The sequence below is a fragment of the Dreissena polymorpha genome, chromosome 9 (assembly GCF_020536995.1).
Source record: "Dreissena polymorpha isolate Duluth1 chromosome 9, UMN_Dpol_1.0, whole genome shotgun sequence".
NCBI lineage: Eukaryota > Metazoa > Mollusca > Bivalvia > Myida > Dreissenidae > Dreissena > Dreissena polymorpha.
Window position 1 is genome coordinate 36,483,428 of NC_068363.1, and position 25,318 is coordinate 36,508,745.

The 25,318-nt window shown below is 35.4% G+C and overlaps 2 protein-coding genes across 5 annotated transcripts in view; both read right to left on the reverse strand.

Moving 5' to 3' along the window:
* LOC127843684 (serine/threonine-protein phosphatase 4 regulatory subunit 1-like) overlaps positions 1-25,318 on the reverse strand; it is a 70,500-nt gene that overhangs the window by 13,044 nt on the left and 32,138 nt on the right. For 3 of the 4 annotated variants that reach the window (XM_052373399.1, XM_052373397.1, XM_052373400.1), the window contains 6 exons: positions 19,885-20,063; positions 15,754-15,939; positions 14,747-14,908; positions 13,341-13,441; positions 12,683-12,803; positions 11,989-12,104 (listed from right to left, as the gene is read on the reverse strand). In XM_052373399.1, coding sequence (XP_052229359.1) covers positions 11,989-12,104; positions 12,683-12,803; positions 13,341-13,441; positions 14,747-14,908; positions 15,754-15,939; positions 19,885-20,063 — 865 coding nt within the window. The remainder of the gene's footprint in view (positions 1-11,988; positions 12,105-12,682; positions 12,804-13,340; positions 13,442-14,746; positions 14,909-15,753; positions 15,940-19,884; positions 20,064-25,318) is intronic. The other variant, XM_052373401.1, reaches the window with a different exon arrangement.
* LOC127843688 (uncharacterized) lies at positions 5,685-7,521 on the reverse strand. The gene is made up of 3 exons (XM_052373406.1): positions 7,008-7,521; positions 6,570-6,665; positions 5,685-6,289 (listed from the first exon to the last, which is right to left on the reverse strand). The coding sequence occupies exons 1-3, from the start codon at positions 7,225-7,227 to the stop codon at positions 6,177-6,179; spliced, it is 429 nt and encodes a 142-aa protein (XP_052229366.1). The 5' UTR covers positions 7,228-7,521; the 3' UTR covers positions 5,685-6,176.

The following is a 25,318-nucleotide window of genomic DNA, read 5'->3' on the forward strand; positions in this document are numbered from 1 at the left end:
CAAAATGTGCAGCTTCATGATAACACCGTTTTGAAATTATTTTTTTTTTACCTTTATCCTTGAAGGATGACCTTGACCTTGAAGAATGACCTTCACCTTGAACTTCCACCACTCAAAATGTGCAGCTTCATGAGAACGCCGCTTTTAAATTATTTATATATATTGTTTACCTTTGACCTTAAAGAATGACCTTAACCTTGAAGGATGATCTTGACCTTGAACTTCCACCACTCAAAATGTGCAGCTTCATGAGAACGCCGCTTTGAATTTGTTTTTTTGTCCTTCAAGGATGACCTTGACCTTCCACCACTCAAAATGTGCAGCTTCATGATAACGCCGCTTTGAATTTTGAAATATTTGTTTTTGACCTTTGACCTTGAACTTCCACCGCTCAAAATGTACAGCTTCATGATAACGCCGCTTTGAAAATTTATTTTTTTTACCTTTGATCTTGAAGGATGACCTTGACCTTGAACTTCCACCACTCAAAATGTGCAGCTTCATGAGAACGCCGTTTTGATTTTTTTGTTTTTTTATTACCTTTGACCTTGAAGGATGACCTTGACCTTGAAGGATGACCTTGAACTTCCACCACTCAAAATGTGCAGCTTCATGAGAACGCCACTTTGAAATTATTTTTTTTGACCTTAGAGGATGACCATGACCTTGAACTTCCACCAGTTTATGCATGCCAAATATCAAGTTGCTATCTTCAATATTAAAACAAGAAATGTGTTTGTCAAAAACACTATGTCCCCTTCTGCGCCCCTTGCTATCTTCAATATTGCAAAAGTATTCGTAAAATTAGCGATTTTGGCCACATATATTTGACCTCTGAACTTGAAGAATGACCTTGACCTTTCACCACTCAAAATGTGCAGCTCCATGAGATACACATGCATACCAAATACCAAATTGCTATCTTGAATATTGAAAAAGTTATTGCAAATGTTAAAGTTGGAGCAAACAGACCAACAGACAGACAGGGCAAAAACAATATGTCACCCACTATAGTGGGTGAGGGACATAAAAATTATGGCCAATGTTAAAGGGTTCGGACGGACACACGCCATATATTTGACCTTGAAGGATGACCTAAAACCTTCACCTTTCACCAGTCAAAATGTTCAGCTCCATGAGATACACATGCATGCCAAATATCAAGTTGCTATCTTCAATATTGAAAAAGTTATGGCCAATGTTAAAGTTTTCGGACGGACAGACACAATAAATTTGACATTTGACCTGGAAGGATGACCTTGACCTTTCACCACTCAAAATGTGCAGCTCCATGAGATACACATGCATGCCAAATATCAAGTTGCTATCTTCAAAAGTGAAAAAGTTATGGCCTAAACACAAAATGTAACCATATATTCAAAGTTACTAAGTCAAAAAAGGGCCATAATTCTGTAAAAATGACAACCAGAGTTATGCAACTTGTCCTTTACTGTTCCCTTATGATAGTTTGCGAGTGTTCCAAGTATGAAAGCAATATCTATGATACTTTAGGGGTAAAGTGGACCAAAACACAAAATTTAACCAAATTTTCAAGTATAAAGGGCCCATAATTCCGTCAAAATGCCAGTCAGAGTTACATAACTTTGCCTGCACAGTCCCCTTACGATAGTTAGTAAGTGTTGCAAGTATGAAAGCAATAGCTTTGATACTTTAGGAAAAAAGTGGACCTAAACACAAAACTTAACCAAAATTTTCAATTTTCTTAGTATAAAAGGGCACATAATTCTGTCAAAATGCAAACCAGAGTTAGCTAACTTTGCCTGCCCAGTCCCCTCATGATAGTAAGTAAGTGTACCAAGTTTGAATGCAATAGCATTGATACTTTATGAGAAAAGTGGACCTAAGCGCAAAACTTAACCGGACACCGACGCCAAGGTGATGACAATAGCTCATAATTTTTTTTCAAAAATAAGTTTACTACTTTCTTACCATTTTTGGACAATACCTATGTATAACAAGAGGCCCATGAGGGCCTGAATCGTTCTACTGCTATAAAAACTGTGCAAGTATGGAAAGAATAGGATGGAAACTGTGTACTTAATCGTGCAAGGGCCTGAATCGCTCTACTGCTATAAACACTGTGCAAGTATGGAAAGAATAGGATGGAAACTGTGTACTTAATCGCGCAAACAAGGAGAATTTTCTCAAATTCAAGGGGAGATTACTGTGTACTTATTTCTCCGATACTGCTCATATTCAATAGGGTTCAAGTCCTCATTGATATGAAGATACTGTGCAAATTAGGAAATAATTGAATGAAAACTGGAATTAATTGCGGAAACAAGCGGGATTTCAAAATTTTCTCGTATTCAAGGGGAAGTCATTCTGGACTAATTGCTTCGATATTGCTCTTTTTAAACAAGGGCTGTTTGTAAAACATGCCCCATACCGGCTGTCAGTTGTAGTGGCAGCCATTGTGTGAATACGTTTTTTGTCACTGTGACCTTGACCTTTGACCTAGTGACCTGAAAATTAATAGGGGTCATCTGCCAGTCATGATCAATGTTCCTATAAAGTTCCATGATCCTAGGTCTTATTATTCTTGAGTTATCATCCGGAAACCATTTTACTGTTTCGAGTCACTGTGACCTTGACCTTTGAACTGAAAATTAATAGGGGTCATATGCCAGTCATGATCAATGTACCTATGAAGTTTCACGATCCTAGGCGTAAGCATTCTTGAGTTATCATCCGGAAACCATTTTACTATTTCGAGTCACTGTGACCTTGACCTTTGACCTAGTGACCTGAAAATCAATAGGGTTTGAGTCCTTATTAATATAAAGACACTGAACAAGTTTTAAAAGAATTGGATGGAAACTGTGGACTTTTATCAGATAAACAAGAAAAGTCTAACACACACGCACGCACACACACACACACACACACACACACACACACACACACACACATACTTGTAAAACCTTCCAACCGGGGAAATGTGTTCTAAACCTACCAACCGGGGACCACCATTTCCACATACTCTAGAAAGCTGAAAGTGATAAAGAACACACAAGTTTCGAACCTAAAATACGATTTTGACATAAAAATTATGATAAATAGGGTAGTAAATCAAAGAAAATTTTACATGCAAACCGGGGAATTATGTGCGTACCAAATGAGGAACTGCGATGTGTGCCAACTGGGGAACGGTGTATACCAACAGGGGTACTAAGTGCGTACCAACTGTGGAACTTCAATGTGTACCAACAGGGGAATGGTGTATACTAACAGGGGAACTTAGTGCGTTCCAACTGTGGCACTTCAATGTGTTCCAACTGGGGAACGGTGTATATACGTTCATGGATAATATTTAAGTAAGTACAAAAAATTGAAAAGAATATGTATGAAACAATATTTAAATTAAATATGTTTATCATATGACCTTATATAAGTTATACAAAAATGCCTTATTTGATTGACTCAAATATTATTCACATCAAAATAAGCATAAGAGACATAACGCAAATCAAACAATACATTTATGACTTTATTAGCTATAAGCCGACTGCAAGCATGCAAGTGCTGCATTATACCATAACAATCATGGTGCAATTAATCAACAAATGAATACAATTCGTTCTTAAAACTAAAAAATAATGTTATTTTTTTCCGGCCACGCTATTTGTCAAACAGAATGAAGGAGAGGGGGAGGCGGCTTATTTGTTTAATTCCTTTTTTCCATCAGAAAAAAACATTCACGATTTCCACGTACTATGAAGTTTTTATCCTAAAAGTAGAACTGCCCATATGCATGTAGATTGAGTAGTGTAAATTTACTTTGTCCTTACTCTGACATTATAAAATAACTCATGCATTTAATCCCCTGAAACAGGTAAACATCAGAAAATTCATTCACACGCATGGCAACTTCCACTTCACTTAAATTGTCTTAAATACATTTATTGCATTTTCAAAAATAATAAAATATGTAACTTTAAACAATCATGAACGTTTCACAACGAATGTGGCGAGGCCTGAGAAACTAAATAGTTTAGTAAACGAGCAAAACGACTTGATAACAATGCATTTTGATGCGCCAGTGACTTAGTCTACGGCAGTAGGTCAATCTGAATGATGATCAGTATTTATCGTTATAATATATGTGTTCCAATTCTACATCTGTGATACCATTACACATGTGCTATATTAAAAAAATACAGTATGTATGCACTTGTTTGAGTAGAGAATGCCAAAAACGGGTTAACGTTAATAATGAACTTACATATAATTCTACCTGTCGAAATAACAGATTATATTTTTAGGAAAATAGTCACTGGCAATCGCTTTGTTTTCCCTTGCAAACCAAACACCTTTTTTTCAAGAGTTGGATTAACGTATTTTGTTCAAACTACCTTTATGTAAACCAACGTATGTACCTAATTTTTGCATAAAATATAATAGAAAGAGTGTATTTTAAGCACTGAAAAGTTATGCCGATGTGTCATCCATATATTATTTGTTGAAAACAATATAAAAGTTATAATTAATGTTGTTATACACGTATAATCACCGCTGACTTTGACAGCATTATCATTACATAAAAACACTAATAATTAAATATGAACCAAAGCAAACACTTATCAAACACGTAGTTTAATATTATTTTAAATCACTTACATTATAGTATATATACTTACTGGGAGTGCACATGTGGATCAATTGTTAGACCCTTGTTGGTGCCAACTTAAAAATAATATGTACCAACAGGAAAATTATAACAGTGTGACTCAATTCTGAATATACAGAACCAAATCGAACAAGATCAATTTCGCATACATGTCAAAACAATTACATTCCAGATGGCGGATAACATGGTTAACATAATGATTAATCACTAAAACAACCGACATTATAGCATCATATCGCAAAGTGTATAAACATGATGAATTATTAGCTTTGTGCATATATTTACATATCACATATAAATATATGTTTCAAATATGTTTTGTTCTTGGTAATCTACAGCTTGTTCAAGTGTGTGTATATGAAGAGTATTCGAAAAAACAAGTAAATAGCTTGTGTTAGAATGCATAAAAGAGGTCAGTCGCAAACGCGATACATTGTTTTAACAATATCTTAGTCTGGGAAATGGGTATGTTAATTGATCTTTAACCATAAATGAGACAAAACATAACTAAATCTGGCATCTTAGTAATTTTCATCGCCGTTGAATTATAAACTTCAATTAAAAACATGGGAAAAAAATGCATAACTCCTCGCGAATTTTTGTAGATCAAGCAATTTTGATATGAAAAACATATAAACATACCATTATATACACAAAGCAAATATGTGAATTGATAGTTAATGTGAATATCTACACGCAAAACAAATCCACAAAAATCTGTGTAGGAAATTATTGTAATATTTAACAACCATTTAATCAATTCTAGTGCAATACTTACGCAATAATTTACATTTTGGTAAATTTTTACTTTAAAATAACTATTAAGTACTCAACTGCAAGTCAGACACCTGTCATTCAAAACAAATTTTGTAAAATTGACAAAATATTCATTTGTATTTATCACATTGTAGCAGTAGTTTAGCAGTAGTTTTTTATGTTATTTACATTTATCTTATTAAATCTTAACGTGTTTGTTTCTTATGCTTGAACAAAATGTTTGTTTCCATTTACCCGACTGATTTTTTTTGTGCCTTCTCTGAACGTTTAGCCTTCTAGATTGATTTGTTATCATGTTTGCTATATTCATTCATATTCACCAAGTTTAGGGTAAAAAATAACTTGTATAGTGAGTAACTCGTAGAAACTCGTAATAGAAAGTACAAAGAAACACTCTTTGGCCGAACTATATACCAATCCTAATTTGTTCGGCGATATGATTATGAACAAATATCGTTTTTGACTGAACAGTATTAATAAAACATTCAAATACAATAAGCACACATATATCGTTTTCGAAAAGAGTATATAGAACAAGAAAACACACAAAACACATGTGGCAACTTCATCCTTTAACGTATTCTCCTAAACGTGCATTATATGTGTAATATTTTTTTGAGTTAAAAGTCCCCGTCGCTTTTTTGTTTCAATTAAATTTCTGCAAACGTCTTTGACATTTTTCCAACTTCTGTTGTGAAGGTCATTCTCACTTTCAATACACGCAAGTATTTCTTTTTTCCCTGGTAATTTACCCATTATCAAAAAAACGACCAAAGTGTCTGTGAACAGCTCCTTTTTCGTTTTCACTCCATTGCTTTTTGGCTGCTTGTTTTGTTCTCCTGGTATTTGAAGTACCCTTTTCTGTACATGGATAATAAAACACCATATGACGTCGCTAACTGCCATGTGTAAGATATTCATATTAAATATATATACTTCAGTACAATTTTTCATAGCAAAATTACGACAAAAGCGTCCAGGTACTTACGGCACCTGATAATGACATCGATGTCACACGATAAATTTGGAAACATTATTTTGCCTAATGAATCAAACAATTACATGAAAGCAAATCATGTTCTAAGAAACATAAGAAACTTGGAGATACATAACTTAAATGCATTCACATGTGTTTGCATACCCTTGTCTGTTATTTTTGGTTGACTGGGGCTGGGAAGAAGAGTTTCGAGGTCTTCAGTATTTTCATTTTCTGATGATTCAGAAGAATATTGTTCATCTGTCGTGTAAATCACAAGATCAAAAATTATATATAGTTAATAATATAACAATAATGGAAACAACCGAAGCACACCAAATAAATATGCAGTTAGTGCATTGAAATTGAAAAATTAGAAGTAGCCAATGTAAACCTTATTGAGCACAAAATGAGTGTAGACTTTACATTCCACCTTACCTGGTCGTCTCCGATTAAAAAGAATTGCCTTGCATAACACAAGTATATTTCAGAAAAATGTTTGTAATTCTTTTTATCACTTCAGGTTATCAAGTTCGGTAATGAGCCCATTATTTACATTATACAAGTTTACTGTATGAATTTAACACTGAAAATGCGACATACCTTCAATACATTCGTCGTCAACATCAATATCGTCTAGCGAATTGACAGAATTTATGGTAATTTGTCCACTTTCCATCATCATGAGCAGCTTGCTGACTTTGGCAACCTGCATGGTTCCATCTGGTAATCTGTAGAATTCTCTATGTACCCGAATGTCGTGACCAAGAAATTTAGCTAGAATGTCTAATTCATTTTCAGACAAGTTAAAAAGCTGAGTCATTGTGGCAATATGTTTCCTTAACTTTGTAGAACGAAGCCTTTCCGGATGTTCAGCTCCACAGTCAATTGCAATCGAACGTAATACATCTGTCCCACGAATATGCGATGATGCAGATTTTGTTGCGAAAAGATATTTACTTTTGAAACAGTTTGTTAGAGAATTTCTGCTGCGTATCAGGAGGTCGATATTTTCTTTCACCTGTCTTGGAAACAGTACTGCAGATATTCGACCTCGTTTTGCAATAATCTCTGTACGGTAAAAATAACGGCACAGGTCTTTTTCCAGTTTTGTTAAACATCCATCTTATTCTCCATCGTCATTTGTCAATTTGTGGCAGCGTATAAGTCTTATACTGAAAATTAAAATTAATGATATTACACTTCTTGGATAAGCGATAATTAACGTTTTTGTGATTATGATGAAGTCGATGTTTATAGACTACAGTGGTTAATGAAATATTTATATTTGTAGACATTTTATATTAATAATCATTTTGGTCATATAATTGAAGGCTAGATATAGGCGCCAATAGTGTTTTATTCATAAAAAATCAATAAATCTTTATGCTACTTCCATATATCTGCCCAGTATTAAGTAACCCAATAGTCCATGTTTGTTTTCTTCTTTTTAATGGAAAGGGGCTACGATATTCTTTTATAATTTCTAAACGACCTTAAACATAACCATATACAAAAATATTTGTACCTATGACATCATCTACGGTTTTTACTTCAAAACCTGGTGGATCAACGGAATTCTGGCAGTACGTTCTTGCGAGATCAAGGGGACTTGGCCCCTTTTGGCTACTAAATGTTAAAATGGAAATGTCGATGAGAAAAACTACAAGAGTTGTCAGAAGACAGCGCGCTCGACTATTCAAGTTCTTGATAGTATAAAGTAAGCCACCATGGGGAAATTGTTCATATTCAATAAGGTCAAGGTACTATAGTCATATTCTAACTGGAAGAGGACCATAATTGAAACATATTGATCGCTTATGTTTTAAAGAAGTGGTACATTATAGACGATTCTGAGTTCAGGTATGTTTTCCACAATCTATTGAACATTTGTAAAGACATAAAACATACTAATAAGAGTGTATTTCAAGTTTGATAGCAATAGCTTGGGTGGGATGGTTGGACGGTCTTAAGAAAAAAAAAGTTTTTTTTAACGTGTTAAAAAAAATAAGGAAAACAAAAACTCTTTTTTTTTTTTTGGGGGGGGGGGAGGATTTCTAGGGTGGGGCGTGTGGGATGGTTTGGGTTAAGTCCATTGTGGTATATCAGGTAAGCGTTGTTTTGTCAAAGTATGAATCAAATCTGATCCTAAATAAAGAAGTTATGGCAATTTAATCAAAATTTATTAATTTGACCTTCAGATTCAAGGTCAAAGGTCAAGGTAAAATTCAACTTGCCAGGTGCAGTACCCTCATGATGGTAAGAAAGTATTTGAAGTTTGAAAGCAATAGCCTTGATACTTTTGAAGTAAAGTCGATGTAAACACAAAATTTAACAAAATATTCAAAGTTACTAGGTGGAAAAAGGGCCATAATTCTTACAAAATGCTTGTTACAGTTGTCTGCTCTTGTTTATAGATTGGGGTCATGTTGGTCAAGAAGTTTGCAAAATATGAAAGCAGTATGTCAAGGGACAATTAAAATATTCGAGGTGGTACGCAAACTTTAACAAAGAATTATTAATAATATGCATATCCTAAGTGGGAAAAGGGGCCATAATTCTTACAAAATGCTGTTTACAGTAGTCTGCTCTTGTTTATAGATTGGGGTCATGTTGGTAAAGAAGTATGCAAAATATAAAAGCAATATGTCAAGGGACAAAGAAAATATTTAAGGTGGTACGCAAACTTTAACATAGAATAACCAATAATATGCATATTCTAAGTGAAAAAGGGGCCATATTTCTTACAAAATGCTTTTTACAGTTGTCTGCTCTTGTTTATAGATTGGGGTCATGTTGGTAAAGAAGTATGCAAAATGTGAAACCTTATGTCAAGGGAAAAAGACAATATTTGAAGTGGTACGCAAACTTTAATAAAGATTTATCAATAATATGCATATTCTAAGTGGAAAAGGGGCCATAATTCTTACAAAATGCTTGTTACAGTTGTCTGCTCTTGTTTATAGATTGGGGTTATGTTGGTAAAGAAGTATGCAAAATATAAAATCAATATGTCAAGGGACATAGAAAATATTTAAGGTGGTACGTAAACTTTAACAAAGATTTATCAATAATATGCATATTTTAAGTGGAAAAAGGGGCCATAATTCTTACAAAATGCTTGTTACAGTTGTCTGCTCTTGATTATAGATTGGGGTCATGTTGGTCAAGAAGTATGCTAAATATAAAAGCAATATGTCAAGGGACATAGACAATATTTGAGGTGGTACGCAAACTTTAACATTCCAACGCTCACGCTAACGCTCACGCTAACGCCGACGCCAGGGTAAGTAGGATAGCTCCACTATATATATATATATATATATATATATATATATATATATATATATATATATATATATATATATATATAAAACGAAAAACTACCTAGAGCTTTACTTTGTTTAACGTATATTTATAAAATATATTCGTGAAATATGTACCATAAAACAAGCTTTGTAATCAAATGATAATATATAAATCGATCTTTAGAATTCGTCTTCCAGTATTACTTTAACGTTTACATAAAAACGCTTTTTAATAGTAATTGAAAGTTGTAAATATAATTAAAAAACTTACCTTAGTTTAATGCGTTTGTTCGCTCGAAACTCCATTTTTCCAACATACTTTCACTAAATGATATAAATACCGAGTGTATGATTTTTAATCAGCGCAACCGGGGAACTGTTATTAGCCTGGATACACACTCGATTGTAATTTGGTCAAGATTTGTGTATATTTTGTGCATGCCACAAACCCGCTAATCGGGGAAGGCGTTGGATTTCTAATTTAAATTGACAGTTTGGTATTTCATACACGTAGATTAGAGATTTTCGCCTAAAACCAACCGGGGAATTCCCCGGTTGGTAGGTGTTCCCCGGTTTGTTGGTGTGTATTCATACGATTTTCCCCGGTTGGTAGGTTTTACAAACTCACACACACACACACACACACACACACACACACACACACACACACACACACACACACACACACACACACACACACACACACACACACACACACACACACACACACACACACACACACACACACACACACACACACACACACACACACACACACACACACACACACACACACACACACACACACCATTAAAGAAAAAATCAGAAAAATACTTTCCCAAATAATGTTTTTGTCAATGATAATTCTTCCCAATTTGGAAGATTTTGCCACTCGAAAAATCAAAATTTTGCTAGGTACTTTTCCTAAAATAGACAGAAAAAAGCCTGTAAACTCAAAAGTGTGACGGACAGACAGACGGTGCGACTGCTATTTGCCACCCTACCAGGAGCATAAAAATATGGAAAACAGGAATAAAACATTAACAGTTAAAGCTTCTTTTTTTTTTCTCAATTAACAATTGTATAATGGTTATACATGTTTTGTACAGACAAATTACAAACAAGAGGGCCAAGATGGCCCTCGTTCGCTCACCCTTTACCAAACGTCAAACTTGACCTAAATATTGTCCAGACAAACATCCTGGTCAAGTTTCATCATTATTGAACCAAAACTCTGGCATATGGAGTGATTTTGTTTTTGTAAGATTTGACCTGGTGACCTATTTTTTGAGTAGACCCCCTTACCAAACATCAAACTCTGCTTACAAAAATAAATATTATGACCAAGATTCATAAAATCTGAAACAAAATTGTGACCTCTAGTGTGTTTACAAGGATTTTGTACAATATAATGAAAATTTTGACAATACAATATAAGGGCAATAACTATGGCATTAATTATGTGATATATACAAAACCAATCTTTTCACCAAGTTTCATGATGATTGGGCAAAAAATGTGACTTCTAGTGTTCAAAGCTTTTTTTTAACTATATAAATATAAGAAAACTGCCCCCCCCCCCCAGCAGCCATGTTATTAAACTGACCCGAACCATTTTCAAACTCAACTCTCATATCAAGAAAAACAAATGTTCTGACCAAATTAATGTAAATTGGACCAAAAATGTGACTTCTAGAGTGTTCACATGTTTTCACCATATACATATAGAAAAAAATGCCCCGCCCACTGGCGGCCATGTTTTTTCACCGATCTGGACCATTTAGAACTTTTGACCAATTTTCATGATGATTGGGCTAAAATTGTGACTTCTAGAGTGTTTACAAGGTTTCTCTATAGCCAAATAAGGAAAACTGCCCCGCCCACTGGCGGCCATGTTTTTCAACGGACTGGAACCACTTTTGAACTCAACCAACATATCATTAAGACAAACATTTTGACAAAGTAACATGAAGATTGGGCATGAAAGGTGACTTCTACAGTGTTTACAAGTTTTTTCATTTTTTTGAACTAGTGACCTAGTTTTTGACCCGCCACAACCCAGTTTCGTACTCGACTGAGGTTTCATGGGGACAAAGCTTCTGACCAAGTTTCATGAAGATCGGACAAGAAATGTGGCCTCTAGAGTGTTTACAAACCAAATGTGGACAACAGACGGACAGAAGAAGGACAAAGACCGGTCACAAAAGCTCACCTGAGCAATCAGGTGAGCTAAAAACTGTTTAGTCATTAAAGAAACGCTTCAAAACAAAACCTACATTTGTCTTCGAGCCCAATTGGAGTTAAGTGCAAACTTCTGTATCAACTGATTGATGAGGTATTGGACTAGTTTCTCATCCCCACTATCTCTCATACGCTTGATCATCACACTTATCTGCAAGGAAAACAAGCAGCAGGCATAAGATGGACAATAAACAAGTCTTGCTCTAAGAAAAGTGGGCTTAAAGAATGTCCGTCAAGTTTTGTCCAAGTTTAGCCTCTTCACTATAAAGGACAATCGGGGACGTTAGATTCCACTTCTAAGGTATCCAGTCTAGGCAGACATGCTTTAAGACCCTTTTTCCTAGAGTGAGCTCAGTAAAATAAGCTGTTTGCAAGTGGGTACCCATCATATCACTGAAACAAATAAGTGCTTAATTCAGCTTACTGACAAGAAGCAATAACAATTACCCATTTACCACGATATGTATTTTCACGCATTTGTAGTCCCATTAAAGTTAAATTTAAACAAATACCTTTCTTACTACATTCTAGTTTTAAAGGCTTCATTTCCAACCCTGAGTTACTGATGAGCAGCAAACAGCATAAGCCTGAACAGACTGCAAGTTACTGGCAGGCTGTTCTGGTTTTATGCTGGTTGCAAAAGCCCTTTTCACTTGGCTTTTTTATGGGGGAAAGGGTTAAGACGAGATAGCTATCGTGATGGTTGGGCTCTGACAAAGACTGACATACCAAGTGGTAGGCGTCCAATCTCACTTCAGCCACCTTGTCCTCAGCCAGAGCTATCGCCATTGGCAACAAATGATCACTGATCTCAGTTGCAGAGTACAACTCTGCTATCAACGCCAGTTGTCTGCAAGAAAGAAACATACCGCATTGGTACTGAACTCAATGATAAAACTAAACCAAAGGTTTCCTTGTCCCAATTTGTTCTTGTTAAGTGAATCAAAATGTTATTAGAATAACCTTCATTGAAAATATTTTGTTGAACCTCTTTTCTTACTTTATTTTTTTTAAGGGGGTGGGGGTGGGGGGACAAAATATCATCATAATAACATTACATGGAAATAGTTTGTTCAACTTCTTTTCTTAACTTCTTGTCATTCTAAGATTCATTTTCAGGAGATTTTATGATATTTTAAGGTACAACTTCGAAAAATTAACTCATATTCTTTTGTCCTCATTTGTTCTGTTAACTTCTTACAAAACTGAAATGCCTCAAAAGACACATCAAACTTGGATGTGCAAGAACGGAAATAAGCACGAAAGATCATAAACCACACTGCTTAAAATACACATTGATTGGGTAAAAACACAAATACTAAATTCCCTTTTTTGACCACAATATTCTAACATTATCATATAATTAAAACAAGTAATCGTGTCTTACTCAGCTAATTCCTGTCTAAACCTCCAGTTTCTGCTGTTGTCAACATTCATGAAGTCCTGAACCTTGATCAGATACTGTCTTCGAACGTTCGGGTGTAAAAACTACACAACACAAAAATATCATTATCAAATGACGTATCAGTACAAGTATCGTGAAATGCTATGACTAAAATTGTTGGCAAAGCCATATCACATCTGGATTTGTTCTTTTATGTAACTGAGTATGATACTATGTAAACAGAATGCAAACATTTGTAAAATATGAAAACAGAAGTAATAATTGTATATTACGCCTAAAAATATCCATAGCTCAGTTGAAAATGTAAAAAAAAAGAGCGAATGCGTTGAATTGATATCCCCTGCCAATATGCTTCTGGACACAAAAGTGTTATATTTGACACTCTAAAAAGCATTTTTTCAAGATACAAAGGGCCATAACTCCGTTATTAACAGATGGTGTACAATACCATTTGGATTGCATCATCCTTGTATCCATATATATACTCATACCAAGTTTCAATGAAATCCACCAAAGCACTTCCAAGATATGGCTCTGGACACACAAAAAAGCATTTTTTCAAGATACAAAGGGCCATAACTCCATTATTATCAGATGGTCTACAATGCCATCTGGCGTGCATCATCCTCTTATCCATATATATATATATATACTCATACCTAGTTTCAATAAAATCGGCCAAAGCACTTCCAAGATATGACTCCGGACAGACGGAAATACGGACAACGCCAAAACAATATCCCTCCGCCTATTGCGGGGATAATTATACCAGACAAAAACTAACTTAAAGCAAAAGTTGTAATTATCACAATGATCCTAAATCTGAGAAATGAGCCTCAATGCATGCAGGATTATTATTGTCGCAGATTAGCCAGTGCAGTCCTCACAAGGTAATCAGAGACATATAGAATATTATGTGAGTTTGTGATAAAGATCAAGTTTATCATGCGAGGCTTAGAACCAGGGTAGCGCAAGGCTTGCCGAGCGCTACCATGGTTCGAGCCGAGCATTATAAACTTGATCTTTATCCAAAATTCCCATAATATTCTATTTATCCTATTATTTCCTCCCCTTTTCCATTAACAATTATCTAATATTTTATTTTTTGACGATTTTATCTTTCCGTAGTTTACAAAAACATATTCACAATTAAAAAACAAACACCAAATCTGATCTAAAAATAGCAATAGTATAAAGCTCATGTTTATACGATCGTTGTTATGCTATCGATTTTCATCTGGTAATAGGATAAAAATCTTTCCCCTTTCATTGGATATTTTGTATAAAGGAACACTCTTCTAAAAGAAAATTCATTACAGTCAAAAGTCTTGTTCTTGATTAGCCAGTGCGGACTGTATCCATTAAGAGAGCAGGGCTCCAGTGAATACCTTCAAGAAATCTGCAAGATGCCTCAGTATTCCAATCCTGACTTCATCCAAGTCCTTAAGAAAGCCATCAAATACAGGGACCAGGTCTCTGTGCGTTATCTCCTCACCCAGTATCACAGCTAGCTCGTGTATTGAGAAGGCCAACGTGCGTCTCACCTTCCACTGCAAGCAAACAAAATACCACATTCACACTGAACAACATCTCTTTTTAATACCCTTAGGCATTCATTGACTTGAATTTATGAATAACTCCTTTCCAACTTTTCCTAACTTAACTACAAAATTAAGTCTGTCTTATGGCTGAACTTTCTCCACTTTCTTTTCAAGTCTGAACAGTTAATATGCAGCTACATACTTTTCATTTCAGTCAAAATGTGTGCCATTACCAGTGTTCTGCCTTGGATGCACCCTTGCGTCATTGGCGCAAAAAAAAATTAGATTTGTCCCCACCCGTTTTACGTATATGGGTCTGCGAGCGCACAGAAATTAGGAATAAAAACTAATTGATTCCATGTGTAAGTCGGTAAAGAAATCCAGTGAATGTGTTACTAGAACGAATTATTTCATTTGACGTGACGTCATTTCGCAGCGAATGGTTAATTTACTTTAATAACACTATATTTCATTGGTAAGTTGAGATGATAACATCCAATCAAATATAAAAAAAAAATCCACAGCTATCACAATGGCGGAAAGTGACCTCTCGAAGAAAACTAAATCGATTCTGATTTTTTTCCTCCGGAAAGTAAAATTAGAAAATATGACGATAATTATAACACCCCAACAAGTCCTAACATCGTTAAGCAATGTGAATGACGAAAAAGTCTGCGCCCTTAATGTGAAAGTGAACTGGCTTCGAGAATTTTCTTGGTTACTGTTTGACAACAACAAAACGACATGCAGTTTGTCAGTTGGTCCCTGTCCCCAACAGCAAAGATTCACGGCAAAACACTGCATTACCAAATAATCAAGTAGAACAGCATCAATTGTAATTTACATCAACAAACCTGCATATCTGCAGCCAAGGTCTCATAGAGGTTACGTATACAATGCCAGTTCTCTCTGCCTAGTGTATAGGCCACTGCAGGCAAGTTGTAGGCACAGTATTTGGTGATGTCCGTGTCCACAGTCTGGGCCCTGGAGGGTTCAGTCATCCCGAGGTAATTCTCCAGAAGGCTCTGGGGTATTATGTCCTGTAGTAAGCACAAATACAAGGGCTGGATAAGATTCAATAACATACAAAACATGAACAGTCAATTAAATGTTCATGTAAAGAAGATAACGAGGTAAAATATTATTTAAATGCAGATTAAACAGAGGGGCTCCAAATGCTGCTAGAAAATCAATATGTAACGTAAATTTTGTCCTCTTTCCTTTTTGGCTGAAGTAAAAAAAGCATTATTTTATCCCCCTTCTTTGAATGCTGATGTTGCAATCAAACCTTACTTTGCCATTTACAAAATCAGCAAATGGCCATGACCTAACTCATTTTACTACATGGACTTTTGTCTGGTTTCAAGGCCATTATAGTCATACTTCCAATTACAAAAAGTATCTTTTTCCCAAATACAGTCAAAACAAAATCCCAAATGAATGTATTACTTTTTTATGTTTAAAAATAAAGATGATTAGTCTAGCAAAAGGAAACGAAATTTCAATGGAAATCTTTAAATGTGGGGAAAATTCCATCCAAGATATTCTCCTAGGAGAAGGAGCCTACATAAAGCCCAGTCCTAAACCCATCCCACTCAAAAGCAAAGTGAAAATTGCTATATGCAACCAGCATAAAACCAGAACAGCCTGCGAGTAACTAACAGGCTATTTTCTGCTCATCTGACAGTATCTTTTGGTTGGAAAGGAAGCCTTTAAAACTTAAATATTGAAAGAAAGTTATCCCCACGCTTTTTGAAAAAAAGGTGGGGATATTGTGGTGATCTCCGCCGTCCGTCCGTCCGTCCGTCTGTCCGTCCGTCCTGGCCACTATCTCCTCCTACACTAAAAGCACTAGAACCTTGAAATTTACACACATGGTAGCTATGAGCATATGTGCGACCCTGCACTATTTGGAATTTTGATCTGACCCCTGGGTCAAAAGTTATAGGGGTTGGGGTGGGGCCGCGTCAGAAATTATCACTCATTTTTTTAGGTTATTTTACATTTACTTCTTTATTTCTACACCGATTCACTTCAAATTGATACTGGACCTCACCTATGACAATACGGTCAATCTCAACCATGCATGGCCCCATTCCCAACCCTGGGGCGCCCCGCCCACATAGGCCACACCCACCAAAAATTTCCATTTACTATAATTTTTTCATTTCTACACGGATTCACTTCAAATTGATACTGAACTTTTGTTATGACATTAGGGTCAATCTCAACTATGCATGGCCCCAATCCCAACCCTGGGGCGCCCGCCCACATAGGCCACACCCACCAAAAAATTCCATTTACTATAATTTTTTCATTTCTACACGGATTCACTTCAAATTGATACTGAAATTCTCTTATGACATTAGGGTCAATCTCAACTATGCATGGCCCCATAACCAACCCTGGGGCCCCGCCCACATAGACCACACCCACCCAAAATTGCCTTTACTATAATTTCTTCATTTCTACACCGATTCACTTCAAATTGATATTGAACTTCTCTTATGACAATACAGTCAATCTCAACTATGCATGGCCCCATTACCAACCCTGGGGCGCCCTGCCCACATAGACCACACCCACCCAAAATTGCCTTTTACTATAATTTCTTCATTTCTACACCGATTCACTTCAAATTGATACTGAACCTCTCTTATGACAATACGGTCAATCTCAACTATGCATGGCACAATTACCAACCCTGGGGCGCCCTGCCCACATATGTCACACCCACCCAAAATTGCCTTTTACTATAACTTCTTCATTTCTACACCAATTCACTTCTAATTGATGATGAACTTCTCTTATGACAATACGGTCAATCTCAGCTATGCATGGCCCCATTACCAACCCTGGGGCACACCTAGGTCAAACATTCGGCGTGGGGATACGCGTCGGCCTCTGCCGCGCCATTTCTAGTTTTAATTTAATTTGATCTTTTAAAGGACAGAGTGAAAATTGCTATATGCAACCAGCATAAAAAAGAACAGCCAGCGACTAACTCGCAGGCTGTTCAGGTTTTATGCTTTTTGCTGCCCATCACTATCTTAGGGTTGGTAATGATATAAAGCCTTCAAATGGAATGATTTACAGGGTTCGACATTAACTGTTTTTACAGCAAGACCATTGGATCAGCTCTTCTTAAAATGTACTAGCCCGAATCTGATGTCTTCTAGACCATAAATGACATAGCAAATAAACGCAATTGTTTCATGTAACTGTTTAATCAGGATTTATCAGTAAATAACCAGTGAACACCAGAAAGTTATTTTGATGCATAGAGTAAAACAATAAAATAAAACTATTTTTTTGCTTTTCTTCGTCAAATTCATGCCATGGGAACTGACTCGATTTTCCATAGGATAAAATTGAAGTCTTCGGGTTTTTTCATATTTACGTTTCCTTCAGTTTTACCGTCGGATTCTTCTTTATTAACTGATTTGTCAGACGAAAATCCGAACTTGGACAAAGCCATTATTTAAATTACATTATCTTGTATGCTACGCAAAAATGTTTACATTGACCATACCGATTTTTAGAAAGAAGTTGTAAAAAAAAGCTGAACAGTTTTACAACACTGCAGAAAATCATTAATATTCGTAACAACTTGACCAATGGAAACAAGCAATTCCTGAGGGAAGCTCTCATTCGTGTCTAAAAATAGCAATGAAGCATGTGAATGCTCCGCATTAATTTATATACGATAGTTTTGTTCTGATGTAAATAAAGGATACAAGAGTAATTTATCACACAGAAAGGACAAAGGTTTTCACAGCAGTTAGTTATAGTTATATGAATTAGTATAGATTTTTTATGTACGACCACAGGGTTTTTTTTTACTAAGAAAGTGACGTCCATATTCGGCGTCTTCCCCTACCAGAATTTTTCCCCTAAAAATACAATTTCCCCTCCAAAAATATCATTTTTCACCAAAATATAATATTTTCCCCTCAAAGAAATGTTTTTTTTTCTTTTGGGAAGTCGACACTTATCCAATTTGTACCATGTACAACGATCTCGCTCTCTCTCTCTCTCCCGACGAACACTCAAATCTGGGAATACCAGTGATTCTAAATATAGCTCTTAAATTACGTCATGGAAACCGGGCAACTAATCGAAATGATCATGGGACTATTTTACTGGATTCCGGTCTTGCGCGAGAATGGCGTTTCGTAAATTAATTACCGGAAACCAGTCGAATTTTCATCCGGGTTATGTGAAAGCCAAGATATAAACGTTAAAACAGAAAGTCTCACAATTGGCGTTCATACACGAACAAAATAAAACGTTCGGACTCGGAAAATATTAATTGCGTCGACGCATTTTTTAAGAATGAATCATCAAAAACCGTTGAAACCCAGCAGACTTCGGAGGTACATGTAATAAACATCGAACATTGTGAAAGTGAAAGTACACAATAGGCAGCTGCCGCACCTTTCCCTTCCAATACTGTAGCAGATCTAAATCATCTACCCATTCATCATGAAATTGAAATCATAATATTGACATCGTCCCCCGGCCCCAGTTCAAAACATTTCCCATTTTTAGATCTACCCCTGCAACTTTATTTAGGACTTTGACTTTAATATCATACTTGTTTATGTGTTTAAGAACAAAAAGGTCAGAGACATGCCTCTTTTTCTAAAAAAAACAACAACTGAAGTCTGTAGGTGAGCTATAGAAATTGAAATGAACAGTTTATATTTTTTCCCCAAATATGTCTCTTTCGCGCTCTATTTTCCCCTTTTACCCAGCGTCTTCCCCTTTTTCTAAAAAAAAACCCTGGACCAGTCGGACAACCTAACCCGCAGATTTACTAGCCCGACCACCGATCTTACTAGACAATGTGTCGGACATGCCTTAGTGTCGAACCCTGATTTATCTATAAAATCTATTAAGAAAAGTCTCGAATATAATCCAAAAAAGGGAATCTAAATGGTAATTGCTTAATTAGGCCCGACAGTCAACAGTGTCAGCAGTACCTGCTGTTGTGCCAGAGTGGCATCGTCCGGTAGGTTTCCATGGAGACCACTGGGGGAAAGGGAGGAGAAGTCGTGGTCCATGTACATCATGTTGCTCACGCCCCCACTTAGATCTGCAAGAGGCAACAAGGACAGCAGCAATTTACTGTCTATATGGCCTAGGTTAATATCTGAAAGATCTGCAATAAACAAACCAGGGGGACAGGTGTTAGTACAGGTACACAGGAATCAATAATGCTCTCACAGTTATACACAAGTTAAAAACGGTACATGTATGTTATGTGCATTATTAATGAAAGCTGTACATTTCTTTCTGCTGATACATCTTTATTTCCCTCTACACATGCAGATTATGTTGCCTTATAAGTATAAATAAACTACATTTATCAGCATACTATAGTAATTTATTCCTCATAAAAGAAATTGATGTTATAAAGCTTAAAGCCTATTGCATAGATTCAATTAATTCCCACAAATATTGAAATAGGAAACAATTAAAAAATACAATTTTTTGTTATGTAAATAGTATTTTAAAAGCATAACGTAAATCTTTAAGAAATAAACTAACAACATAAATTAGCCAACTTTAAACCACCTAACTACATAATCGAAAAAAAAAAAACAAAAAAACAATACTTCTATGAAAAGCGGAAAAAAGCATAGCACACCCCAAACTATTAATAAGGGAGGAAACCAATGCAAAGATAACAGTTTATTACCAGTTACAACTTCTGCAAAGGTAAAATTCATAATAAAGAAGAGAATTTACATTAAAGAAAGACTTAAGAGACTATTTTGGACAACAGCTTATAGATACTCTTGTCATAACTTTGATAGCACTATGAACTTTTTGCTTGTATGGACTTTCATATGATTTCATTATATAACATTATCAAAGTTAGTATTATTTATATCCAAATCTTGGTTTAAAAAAAGAACAAGAAATGTATTACTGCATAACTAAAACACAAAAAAAAAACAATTCCCAACCAAATTTTCTTCATTACAAATGAAAATCTAAATCCAACCACATTATCTTTCCTAAAAAACATACATGATAGTTGGGCATTAACTTAAACTGGATAATTTTCTAATAAATGGGTTTTGATGCTTAGCATTAAAATGTATCTGGATTATTCATGAGCAGTGCTATGTTCTTTTTTCACAGTGCCAACAGAAAGAGCCCTTAAGTGATTAATCCAAAAAATAAGAGAAATAATCAAACATAGAAAATGGCATTATCAATCATGCTGGAATATTTCAGAAGATATGTTGTTGTACAAAATATATCTAGCAGTGTTGTGCCATGGTTCTTACCATTTGTTTTAGTCCCAACCCTATTTTTTTGTAAAAGGCTTTGTGAGCAATGCAAAATTACAAATGATTAATTCATGTTTAGACTTTGTAACTGTCCCTTAGGCCACACTTAAAATATTGTTGGTTTGCCCTTTACCGACCCTAGATTTTACAGGTGGGTAGGTAGGTAGGAAAATTATTTTATTTTATTTGAGAAATTATATTTTTAATACCCTTATAGTCTATGAATATTAAAAACACTGTTATTAAAGCACTGTTGCAGTGTACGAAGCCCTATGTACATGTAGCTTAACCATATCTTGTTTGCTGTTTTCTTGCATATAATAGTGATTTTTTTTTTTGCTTTTATATCTTACAGCCAGTGCCGTTTGAATTGGGAAAATTAGCGCAATTAACCATGAAATTGGGAAAAATAGCATGATAAACCATGACATTGGGAAACATTAAGCATTAATCATATTTATGATTATACCTAACTGTAAACAAAATTAAAATTGCTTTTAAGTTCATGTTTGACAGCATTTGTATATTATAAAGTGCTGCTTTAATGTCTTCTTACCATGAAAACAATGTTTAGTTAATATCCCTCCTCATGCATATTAAACTTGCAATGATCTATAGATTCTTATATACACCATTTATTTTTATCATATATGGTGCATCTTTTTCTCATTTTATTGTGTACAGCTGTATGTACAATAAATTTGATGATGTATGAAATGCTATATGGCTGTATTTAAATAATTTTATGAAATAAAACTTGCTGTTCATTAATATTTCATTTGTTGCTTTTCTTGTTTCCCAGTTTAATGTTGACTTCTTGAAACGGCTTTAATAGTCCATTTTATGACCAATTAAAGGCATAACTATTACAAGTCACAGTAAGCCCGATTGTCCCAAATTTGAAATTCTGAAAATTAGGCCGGGGGTCTTGGAACTGCAGCCACAGGAACCCAACAGGAATAAAGGGCAGAGCCCCTCACACCACCCAGAGCCCTTACTAATTGTTATTTTTTATAGTCTTTCTAATTGCAATTTCATGTGAATACAATTCGAAATATTAGAAACCACACCGTCTGTATCACCGCATATGTATTTGTCATTCTATTTCTTCTATAAAGAACTTCGAAAATAAATTCATGAAATTATAATTGACAAATAATAATTTATCTGAAAATGACAGTCAGAAATTTACGCGTTTTTGCACATTAAATAAAATGTGCATATCATTTGACTGCAGAAAATGAAAACCAGTTACCTAGCAAATACGTAATTAATATACAATTTGATTGACATATTGCTTTACAATAACATAGTTTGTGGGTAAACAACAACTTAATTATCACCTTTTAATTTCAAACGATACTGTAATGGGCAAATCGATAGTCGCTAGAAAGGTGTTAAGTGATCAACTTAGAAATAATTTATTTATTGCTAAGCTTCTTTTCATTTGTTGATCTTAAAATATGACGTTTGCCATCGGCCGCTAAATTGTTGGCAGACGACAATATCAACTGTGTATTCCAAGCATAGAGTGTCTACGCATGATTGACCCAATATTATGTGTGAGCGAACTCAATGTTGATTGGCCAGTTACCACATGCGCTTCAATAACAATAAGGTCAATTGATGTCTCATGTTCTGGTACAGACCGGGTTTCGTTTACTGTTCAAATTGCGGACACTTTCATTGAAACAAAGAGAAAGAGAGAAAACCAGTCTGGATTTAAATAGCAGATGTTTTCAATGACATTTTATGAGATTTAAGCATTTTCGCAAATCAGATTTTGCTTTAGCCAAATTCTCAATATTTTCGCAAATGCAGCAACAACAAGCTGGCGCTGGGCCCTTGTTTATGTGGAAAGTTTAATGAATGGCGCCAAAAAAAAATGCGGATAACGTTGAAAGTTTATTGAGCGGAGCCGAAAAATACGCCCTCCGTTTTTGTTTTCTTCAAATTTTGGGCTTAAAAAAGATTAGGACCGGCGGCAAAAAATGAGGTAGGGTTGGGCCACCGGAAACAAACATTTTTTTTACGCCTCATTTCGCAAAGCAAAACGAAATTCAATTGTCATTCGGCAACGACTCGACAAGCCCAATCAGCATATGAAATTCCAACTATCGAAGCGATCTAGATCGGTCAGGGGGGATAAGAATGGACAGGGATAATACACACACGGATAAATATTGCAGTAGGCTCTTTTATGATTGGCGAAAAATACAAAAACTAAAAAAAATACGTTTTCAGAAATCGCAATAAAATGTTTTGGGTTGGGGGATAAAAAGTGGGTCGGTCTGTAAAGGGCAAACAAACTTAATTTAAATTTAGGCCTTATCAAAAGATCAAGTGTAACATTGCCTTTTTTATTGGATGTGATGTAATTAAGTCTTATTTGATAAGTTAGATTAAATTTCATTGGTAGTTTTATAGCATCCTAACAAATTAAGAACAAGAGAGGTCTCCATCGTAAGACATATGCCCCCATAAAACACTTTTTGAAACCTAAATGCTGATTTTGAAACCTAAACACGGACCCTAAGTTCAAGGTCAAGGTCAAAAGGGTCAAAATTTGTGTGCTTAATGAAAGGCCTTGTCCATATACACATCAGGGATCATCCTAGAGGGCGACGTAGGCGACTTTGTCGCCTTACGATGCTTGATATCGCTTTCAAATTACATCAAAGCGAAAACAAAATTGCCGACATTTTCTTATATTTTCTCTTTTGATAATCTGCCGCACGTGTGCGCAATGCCATCACTAATACTGCCATTGTTTGCTGTGTGCAATTATCCGTTATCTGATCTACTGATAGCGAGAGGATTTGCTATGCATCACTGACCGCTGATGCAAGTCGCCTTGGTTTATTTCAGTTGAGGCATTGTGTACACGCCGGTCTTACCGACAATAGTGTAATTGACGTAACCATCTATGTATAGAATGCCAGGCTCCTGACCTTGTTTACAGTTTTTCAATCGGCTCTTGTTATTTGTCAAGGCTGCCGGGAACCAATACAGCCATTGTTCACATGATGGTCATTTATTGTTATGCTTGATGATTTGTACAACTTAAAACAGTCCGAATCTCACTGCTAAATTTCAGTCATAATATATTTGAGTACTGAGCTAAACAAATATATGAATTTGTACAACTTAAAACAGTCCGAATCTCACTGCTAAATTTCAGTCATAATATATTTGAGTACTGAGCTAAACAAATATCACAAACAGAGAAACAGACTTGCACATTAAAAGTTTAATCCAAAAACGCAGTCAAACAAGTGGGAACATTCTATTAAAAGTCAATGACGCCATTTAGAATTACCAACACGCGACACTCAGTTGGGAGAATAACAATTTGGGGTATTTCAAAATGTACGGGTGTGTTACATCAATTTATGTATTTATAATCGAATAAAACACAAAAAATCTTGAAATAATTAAGCTATGGCCGGCATAGAACATAAACATGTATTGTTGAAGAATCTCCCACGAAATGTTCGGGTGGTTTTTAAGAGTACAAGTTACTCTCTGTCATTAGTCAAATTGCAAATTGAGACTGCTGCATAAAGCGGAATTAATTGGGATAAATTGCCAATTTAAATTCAGTTAAAAATGTGCATATGCGATAAAAATCGAATAGAAACAAGATGTGTTTGTGAAACACTATGTCCCCGTATATGACTTTTGACCTTGAAGGATGACCTTGACCCTTCACCACTCAAAATGTGCAGCTCCATAAGATACAGATGCATGTCAAATATAAAATTGCTAGCTTCAATATTGCAGAAGTGACATTACATGAGCAATTTTGACCAATATATTTGACCTTGAAGGATGACCATGACCTTTCACCACTCAAAATGTGCAGCACCATGAGATACACATGCATGCCAAATATCAAGTTGCTATCTTCAATATTGCAAAAGTTCTCATCAAATGAGCAATTTTGGCCACATATATTTGACCTCTGACCTTAAAGGATGACCGTGACCTTTCACCACTCAAAATGTGCAGCTCCATGAGATACACATGCATGCCAAATATCAAGTTGCTATCTTGAATATTGAAATATTGCAAAAGTGTACATTAAATGAGCGATTTTCACCCATATATTTGT

What these genes read in the sequence shown, in the direction of transcription:
- LOC127843688 (XM_052373406.1), bottom strand. Translation starts at nt 7,227, where the DNA reads ATGACTCAGCTTTTTAACTTGTCTGAAAATGAATTAGACATTCTAGCT. An exon ending in TGACGACGAATGTATTGAAG is followed by an intron (nt 6,666 to 7,007) that starts GTATGTCGCATT and finishes TTTACACGACAG; the next exon opens with ATGAACAATATTCTTCTGAA. An exon ending in ACCAAAAATAACAGACAAGG is followed by an intron (nt 6,290 to 6,569) that starts GTATGCAAACAC and finishes ATCCATGTACAG; the next exon opens with AAAAGGGTACTTCAAATACC.